This window comes from Lepidochelys kempii, chromosome 7 (genome assembly GCF_965140285.1).
Source record: "Lepidochelys kempii isolate rLepKem1 chromosome 7, rLepKem1.hap1, whole genome shotgun sequence".
Classification (NCBI taxonomy): Eukaryota; Metazoa; Chordata; order Testudines; family Cheloniidae; genus Lepidochelys; species Lepidochelys kempii.
In genome coordinates this window covers 29,994,606-30,003,500 of record NC_136386.1, presented here as the reverse complement: position 1 = coordinate 30,003,500, position 8,895 = coordinate 29,994,606, and the positions used below count along the sequence as shown (strand labels likewise).

Sequence of the window (8,895 nt, the reverse complement as noted above, 5' to 3'; positions counted from 1 at the left end):
CGCTGCTAAGATGAGGGAAGGGCCAGGAGGTCTTGGTCACCACTATGCCATGCCCTGTAGCAGAGACCCAGGAAATCCTTGCTCAGGCTCACAGGATATGGGGATACCTGGCACAATAGGGGCCCTGATCTCAGGGTCTGTGCAATGCTCAGCACCATGGGGGCTCTGGGCTCAGTTGGGGTTTGTGCAGTATCTGGCCCAATAGGGCCCTGATCTCAATCGGGGTCTGTCCAGAGCCTGGTGCAACGGGATCCCCAATCTTGGTGAGTGTCTGTGTAGCTCCTGGCACAATGGGGGCCCCTGATCTCAAATGCAGCCTCACGATACAATTACTAACCCTCTCCCAAGGAGATAGCTTAAGAAATGCTCCACGTCATTTTTGTTAATTTCAGTTTTATTACAAAGATTTTGGCATTACAAATGCACTCACAGCGACACACACCGAAGAACGACTCCACGTTGTCCATGACCTGGTGCACAATGATCCGTATATATAATATAGAGATATATGTACAGCGATGGACACAATGATCTTTTTTGTTTTAAAAAAAGAAATCCCGTCGTTTTCCTGTACAAATATACATGTGTCTTACAATACTCCACATTTCGGCAATGTGCGAATTGGTAAAGAGTTAGAGGATTCAATCCTGATACTTGAGCGTAGACAACTCTACGGTTAGCGACAATGGCGCCTCTCTGGGCGTCACATCTTAACATTTGTTTATTTGTTATTTTTATCAACACCCCAAAAAGAAAGGAAAGGGGGGAAAAACCCCCATGGATCCTGATGTCTTACAGCTTATCCCTGTCATGGCACAGAGACTGCGCCCAACTCAGGATCCCACTCTGGAGAAGTTAGAAAATCATTCTTGTGGTTTTTTTTAAAAAAATTAAAGATCTATATATATTTATATCTATAAACATTTCTGTTCTACATTGGTATATTTCACCCTGCCCTGCCCACCCTAAGTGGGGGAGAGGGGTTTTTTTTGGTGCCAGGAATCATTCCGAGTAGCTCATTCTGGTGACAATGTTAAGCTCCGATCTGGAAGATGCTTGCAGTGGATTATTCCAGACAGGGTGAGTTAACATTCATGGGTGAAATTTCAAAATGAAACAACAATTAAAATGACTCCTGCTAAACAACTATCTCAGTCAATGCTGAGAGTCTCAAAGCTGGACCAGGGGCTGGAATGTCAGTCCCTTAGGGTAATGAATTCTTAGGCTCAGATCCTGTCTGACATGGATAACACAGGCTAGAGAATTTCACCCCATTACCCAAGCACGGAGTCCAGTGATTGGTGGTCAGGCTAGAGAGAGTCACCCAATCTGGGTTTACAGCCCACATGATGGAGAGTCCATCACATCCCCAGGCCATTTGTCAATCACCCTCCCCACTTAAACATTTGCCTTTTGTTCATTGCTCAGCTGCCCCTGTGCAAGAGACTGTGATCAAGCCAGCTTTGACAGTCCCAGCCTAGAATCCCAGCAGAAGTCTCCCGGTGAAATGGACGTAGCCACAAACACTGTATTTTGCCCAAAAGCTCTGAGAAAAATCAGAGCTGGGCCAGTTGAATCTAGGGATTTTTTTTTTGAGTCAGGAACAGAAATGCAATTGCCAAAAAATGCCTGAACAGCCATGGGCCCTTACTGCGGTAGGTTAGATACCACCTACGCCCACCATTCTCGAGGGGTGGGGAGGCCAAAGCCAGGCACCCCTGTGCCTTGTTCCAACACTGGGTTGAATGCACGTGGGGGTGCAGGCCTTGGGGAGAGGTGACTGTACTATTTCTTATTAAATTACATACATATACTCACTACGAGTGAATACAGTTCTATGTGTAAAGCCACGTACAATGGTCCTTTCAAGAGCTCTGGTTGGCAACTCTAGCTTCGACAGCACAATGGTGGTCGTTTTGGGGGGGGGGTATAAAAATGCTAGTTCTTCGCCCAAAGCTCACCCCAGGGACGCCCAGCCTGGCCCCCACTCCGGATGTGCACGGAGTCAGGTCTCAGCTCGAGTATAGGTGGAAGAAGCTCCTCAAAATATGACAATATGCCATACTTGGTGAAGTAAGTCACAGACTTATTTCAGAACGAAGGGTCACTTTCGCTTCCATCTGTAGGGAGACACAAAGCAAAGGGGGTGGGGAGTTAGAGGGAACGGGGCATCCCAGCCAGCTCCCACCACAAAGCCAGACCATGGTCTCCCCAACCTCTGTCAGGCATGACTGAGCTAGGACCAGCCCCCTCATGGATCTCCACTAGAGGGCGACCTGCTCCACAATGTTCCTCCCAGGCTAGCTACCTGGGAGAGGTTATTCTCCTCTACGTTCACAGAGGGGGAAACTCACACATGCAGCATGATAGGGTCAGGAGTAGAACCCAAGAGTCCTGATCCTATACTCTAACCACTAGTCCAGGTTCACTCAGTACTGGGAACAGAAACCAAAAGTCCTGGCTCCTCGGTTCCCTGCTCTAATCCACTAGATCCCACTCCCCTCCCGAGCTGGGATACATGAGGTGTCCCCTCGCTCCCAGCCTCCTGCTCTAACCGCTGGTCCCCTCCGAGCTGGGATAGAACCCAGGAGTCCTGGCTCCCAGCCTCCTGTTCTAACTGCTGGTCCCCTCCGAGCTGGGATAGAACCCAGGAGTCCTGGCTCCCAGCCTCCTGCTCTAACCCACTAGAGTCAGACCCTGACTCTCTCAATCCCTTGCCAGTTGCTCATGTGCTGTCCCCAAGTGGAAGCACCATTTTGCAATGCTGGCCTTGAGATGAATGCCACAGGCTGGTGCTCAGGACACCTGGGTTCAGTTCCCAGCTCCACCACTGCCTCCCCATGTGACATTGGGCAAGTCACTGACTCTTTCTGGGCCTCAGTTTCCATCTGTAAAATGGGGAGGATAATCCCGCCTATGTCTAGAGCTTGTGATCTCGGTGGGACAGGGACTGCATCTGTGCAGTGCCCAGGCTGACAGAGACCCTGATCTCGGTCAGGGTTGGTGCAGTGCCTGGCGTGACGGGGCCCTCTACCTCAGCCTAGCTGCCTTTACATAGTGCCCTGGCAGCAGCCTTGGAAATGGTCACACAGCTGAACTGGAGCCATGGGACGTGTAACCGGGGAGGGACAGGTTACATTTTGGAGGGCAGGGGGCAGCATGCACGTGCCTTAACTGGTGGCAGATGTGCTGCAGTGCAGGGTTGGCCCCCTGGAAGAGTGATGTGCCCCATGGTGGGGGCAAATGGGTGGCCAGCAGGGGATCCCTACAGTCCATATCCACGCAGCCTGAATTCCTGCACTGACCCGGTCCCTTCCCCCCGCCCCCACCTGGCACTGCCTCTGCCCCTTACCTTCATGGAAGCTGTCTTGCAGGTGGCTCTGGAGTTGATACAACTCATCTAACCCATCACAGGGCGACCTTGAGGCACATGCCTCAAAGACTGTTTCATAGGAGGCCAGTTCTTCCAGAAAGCACTGCTCTTCTGGAGACAGGTCCGTGGAGGGCGAGGGAGCCAAGGTCCCACTGCCGCTCTCTTCGGCGTCCAAGCTTAGTGGACTACTGACGTTCCCACCACAGAAGTGGTGGTGGAGGGGGCAGCGAACACCGGTGCCACCCTTCTCGAACAGAGAGGTGGACAGGTCCTGGAGAAGGTTCTCCACGGTGTCCTCTTCCAGGAGGCTCTCCTCTGGGCAGGAGAGGAAGGAGAAGTCAATGCTCCTCCAGCTCTTGAGGGGCTGGAAGTCCAGGCAGGGGCTGGGCATGCCAGCTGGCAGGGAGGAGCTGCGGCTGACCTGGCCTTGCTTTGCCTGGAGGGAGAGCTCCGTGGAGTGGAAGGAGCTGAAGTCTTCAGCCAAGCAGCTGATTTGCCTGGCCAGCAGGTCAATCTCAGTCTTTTCTTTTTCAGAATATCTGAAGAAGGTCTGTTTGATGGGCGAGGCCTCCGGGGTGAGCACCCCCTCAGGCACCATGGGCACATCAATATAGAGGGGGGCTCTGACCTCCGGCAGCGTCATGATGGTGCAATCCCCATTACCGGGGCTGTCAGGAGTGGGCGGCAACTTCTCATAGAGAGCACTGCAGTTCTCCGGAGGGTAGAGGAGCTCAGAGGAAGTGGTGGTGGTGGAAGTGGTGGTGGGAGGGGAGGTGGCTGTGTTGGGAGGGTAGGACTCCTGGGTCCCAAACATGAAGGTGCAGCCCTGGTGGGGCGTGTAGGGAGGCGTGCAGACAAAGTCCTTGCCGGAGCCACTTGGGTTGTCCCTCCGGAAGGCCGGCTCGTAGGCAGTGGGGAAGAACACATAGCTGAACTCAGTGTCTTTGCCTGGCTGTCCCAGGGTGGAGCTGGGGGCCTCCTCCATGGAGGAGAGATTGCCCAGCTCCATGGTCATCGATGCTCCCTCGTGGCTCAGGCTGGCGCCCTCTGCATACTCCAGGCTGGCGAAATCGAAGGAGGGCACTGGGGCAGCACCGGTGGGTGTGCCGGACAGGGGCGTGAAGACCTGGTCGGGGCTGGAGAGCTGCGCCGGGGACAGCAGCCCCTCAGAGCAGGGCGGCGCGGCGCTTAGCACGTAGGCCACCTGCGGCTCCTCTGAGGCCAGCTGCTGACGCAGGCACCAGGCTTCCGAGTCACTGGGGACCAAAGGGAGGCAGGGTTAGTGCTGGAGCTGGCAGGAGTGACCCCCCCCCCAGCCCCAGGGCTCTCAAATACACCCGCCTATTGCACCACGGACACAAAGACCAGGCTCTGGACAGGGAGTCAGGATGTCTGGGTTCTATTCCTAGCCCCTGACCTTGGGCAGACCCCTCCCCCTCTGTGGGCCTCAGTTTTCCCTCACACCATCTGTCTATTTAGACTGTGAGCTCTTTGGGGCCGGGACCATCTCTCGTGCTGGGTCTGTGCAGCGTGCAGCACAATGGGGCCCTGATCTCTGCAGGAGCTATGCAACACCCAGTTCAATGGGATCCCCGACCCTGCCTTGGGCTCCTGAATTCTAGCCCAAACCAAATCAGGGCCTGATCCCAGAAGCTACTGAGCGCCCAGGCCTCTCAGTGAGGGGAACGCTGTCTGGCTCGGGGCTCCGTAACCCAGGAAGAGGCTGGTTGCATGCAGTTACCTGATGATGTAGTTCTGGCAGGTGATGGGGATCTCAGTGCTCTCCATGCATGCCAGGGAGTAGATCCAAACCCAGCTGACACCATTCTTGGTCTGGAGTCGGACGACCATTTCCACCTGTGGCTCACCAGCATTGCCCACTGCAGGGGAAGAAAGAGGGCAGGGGGTTAGTGTCATGGATCCTGTGGAGCCCAGCCCAGCCCTCAGTAGCTCGGGGTGGAGAGGAGGAGATACTCACACAGGCGGCAGTGCTGGGCTGAGGCATGGCTCAGGTCCTCTGGGTGCATCAGGCTGTACCACGACCGGCATAGGAGCTCACTCTTCTCAAAGCCCAGATGAAAGATCACACTGCAGGGGAGCCAAGCAGAGGAGACCATTGAGCACTCACGGGGAGCGGAAAACAACCCACAGAGCAGCACCGAGCTGGGGCCCAGAACACCTGGGTTCTACTTCCGGCACTTGGAAGGGAGTGGGGGGGGGTCTAGTGGGTTAGAGGTGGAGACGGGACTCCTGGTTCTCCTCCCAGCTCTGCCACTCAACTTGGGCCAGTCATAGGATCATAGAATATCAGGGTTGGAAGGGACCTCAGGCGGTCATCTAGTCCAACAATCCCCAATTTTTGCCCCAAATCTCTAAATGGCCCCCTCAAGGATTGAACTCACAACCCTGGGTTTAGCAGACCAATGCTCAAACCACTGAGCTATCCCTCCCCCAAAGTCCTTCCCACTCTTGCTGCCCTTGTTTCCCCTCCTTATGTTTGAACAGAGGAAGCAGGGATTGTCTTTCATTCTGCATCTGTGGAGCTCCTGACATGATCAGGGACCGTGGTTCATAGACTCAGCCCAGGGGCCCATGTAGCCTGGTGCCCCAACTTTTACAGATGCCCAGAGCAGGGTTCATGGCACCCCACAGAGATGGGGTAACCACTCCCTGATTTTCTTCCTAACCCTTTCACGCAACTCCTTATGCCCTAAATCAGGACATGCCAGAAGGTCCCTTCTCCCCCTGTGCTGAAGGCTGAGCCCCTCCTCACCTCTCTGAGATGTCCAGGATGGCCAGGTCCTTGCTGTGCCGGCTCTCGAAGGAGGCCAGGAAGAGTGAATTGTGGCTGAGCCGTGGCTTGGGCTCTAGCGGGGTGCAGAAGGCCATGAAGACAGGGTTGGTGGACCAGTAGGAGCCGGGTGGTGGCTGATGGAAGCGGCCCCGGATTAGGACCAGCTTGTTCCCCGCGCTCTGGCGCCGCACAGTCTTGGAGGTGTTGAAATGGCACCGGAACAAGCGGTCTGGAAATCAGCAAGGGGAGAAGATGGTGAGTGTGTGGGGCAAACGTAGGGAGTCTTGGCATGCAGGGAGGGAGCTCACAGAAGAACTTAATGCACTGGGAAGTGTCAACTCTAGGAATATTAGATTAGTACAGGAGTGAATCTATCCTCCCATGCCCATCTCTAGCTATCCACCCAGCTTTGTATAAGCCCGTCCACCCACCCATCTCTCCCTCTCATATTTCCATAGTATCTGAGCTCTCTCTCATTTCTATGTCCATTTGAATACTCTGTATAGATGTCTCTACCCTCTGTCCCTCCTTGGCCAGCTGCTCAGATCCTCCGCTCTGCTCTTTCTCAGTTTTCATGCTCTTCCCAAGTGGCATCGCATGCAGAATGATTTCAACGCAAGCCCCAATCACACAAGGACCCACCTGTATCAGTTGGGGAGGGCAGCGCCAGCTGATTCCTCATCACAAAGTGGTCGGTGGGGTCAATGATGTCGTAAATACTGTCTCCTTGGGCTACCAGGTCCACCTGGGGGGTGAGGTAATAGCGAGATGTTAGCTCACACTGTCATGCAACACAAGGAACAGGCTGCTCGGAGCTGAAGCCCAAGGGTTGGCAACACACATCATTGTGCCAGGATTTCTGTGTGGTCATATAACACAGATCGACATTTGCCAGGGAGCTGTGTTTTTATGCTTCACAAGCTATCAGTGTCTATGTTAGAAACACTGCTTAACAACAGGCACAGGGGAAATACACAGTGAGATCCTCACTGGTTAACTCTAGAAATAGCCATCATCTCTCTCTTTCTCTCTCTCTCTCTCTCTCTCTCTGTCTCTGTCTCCACATGCATCCCTCTAGCTATCCACCCACCCCAATACACATACCCCCTCTCCCCCAGCTCTGTAGTATGTACAGGAGCGGGAGAGTCGGTGGTAGATAGCCCGGCCACCGGCTCGCCGCCGGAGCCCTTACCATCGAATGGCCCAGGTGCTCTGCTACGTTCTCCGAGACGTAGATCAGCTTCCCTTCGCCGGTGAACGCCAGGAGGAAGCCTGGGAGCGTCTGCACGAACTCTTCCAGGTCCTGGGATGACAGCAGGCTCTCCAGCCCTCCCAGGGCACCTGTTGTGGAAGAGGAGCGGGAGTCAGGATCCAAAGCCCTTTCGATGCATCGCAGCCCGGCCGCACCATGGACAGCGACCCGCAGCAGCCTGCCGCTTCAGAGCCACGGACAGCGACTCCACCGCCACCCGGGCAGCACCGTGGACAGCGACCGGGACTCAGTGCCCCTAGGCCATGTAGCTTCAGCACCACGGACAGTGCCACGAGCCTTTCACCCCTACCCCGCCCCCTTGGCTGGAGGCGCCCCATAGGCGGACACCCACCAGGCACTGGTGTCTAACAGGTGTCCGTCCGGGCACACTGGCTCCTCACTTCTCCCTGCCCAGTGCCAGCCAGGCAACGCGTCTCCCTCGCTCACTCTCTCTCTCTCCCTCTCTCTCTCGGTGCTGGTTACCTTTGGCGAAGAAGATGGACTTGCGGGTGTAGATACAGGCCAGCGACATGATGTGCAGGTAGGAGAGCCGGACTTTGTCCCCTTCCGGGATGGGCAGCAGCTCCTTGAGATTGCGGATCTCGGCGTTGATCTGGTCCCGCCGCGCCTTGGAGGCGCCCTTGGTGGAGCGGTACATCTGGGCTTCTCCACGCTCGGCCCTTGCCGGCGGTCGGTCGGTCCGTCTGGCTGGCTGTGTGGCTCCCAGATTCCTGCCGGCAGATCTGGTTGAGAGCCTCAGCCTGCATCCCGGCTTTTATAGGCTGCTGGGAGTGTGGGCACTGGCATGGTAAGGAAAGTGGGGCGGGAAGATTTGCTCAGATCAATGGAGGGACATGGCTGGGAAGCTGCTCCCCCCTCCCCTCTACCCCCTCCTTCTATGTGCTGGGGGAGCCACACGTCACCCTCTCCTCAGTGACGTGATCAAATGAGGGAGGGGGAGTGGAGGAGGCAGAAACACACTGCACCGAATTAGGAGAAAAGCAGCTAGAGGAGAGACTTGACTGTTGGAATCACACCTAGCTCCAGGCTAAGCCTGCCCTGCTCCTTCCCAGAGTCCAACCCTAACTCTTACACTGACTTCTTGGTGAAGTATTCTGTAGGGGAATCTAATTTAATCCTATCTATCCATCCATCCATCCCCCCTCCATCTATCTACCACTTTCTCCTTCCATCCACCCCCTTCCACCTATCTACCCCTCTATCCTTCCATCCCTCTTCCTTCTATCTACCCCTCTATCCATCCACCCCTTCCACTTATCTGTCCCAGTATCCCTCCATCCCTCTTCCATCTATCTACCCCTCTATAAATCCACCCCTTCCATCCTTCCATCCCCCTTCCATCTATCTACTCCTCTATCCATTCACCCCTTCCACTTATCTGTCCCAGTATCCCTCCATCCCTCTTCCATCTATCTACGCCACTATAAATCCACCCCTTCTATCTATCTACCCCCT

At 55.1% G+C, this 8,895-nt stretch overlaps 1 protein-coding gene across 1 annotated transcript; it reads right to left on the bottom strand.

Moving 5' to 3' along the window:
• Nucleotides 1-397: 397 nt before the first annotated feature.
• Nucleotides 398-8,165, bottom strand: NPAS4 (neuronal PAS domain protein 4). Its single transcript, XM_073354827.2, has 8 exons — nucleotides 7,903-8,165; nucleotides 7,360-7,508; nucleotides 6,810-6,912; nucleotides 6,147-6,396; nucleotides 5,352-5,461; nucleotides 5,115-5,253; nucleotides 3,353-4,629; nucleotides 398-2,120 (listed from the first exon to the last, which is right to left on the bottom strand). The coding sequence occupies exons 1-8, from the start codon at nucleotides 8,075-8,077 to the stop codon at nucleotides 2,092-2,094; spliced, it is 2,232 nt and encodes a 743-aa protein (XP_073210928.1). The 5' UTR covers nucleotides 8,078-8,165; the 3' UTR covers nucleotides 398-2,091.
• Nucleotides 8,166-8,895: the final 730 nt, after the last annotated feature.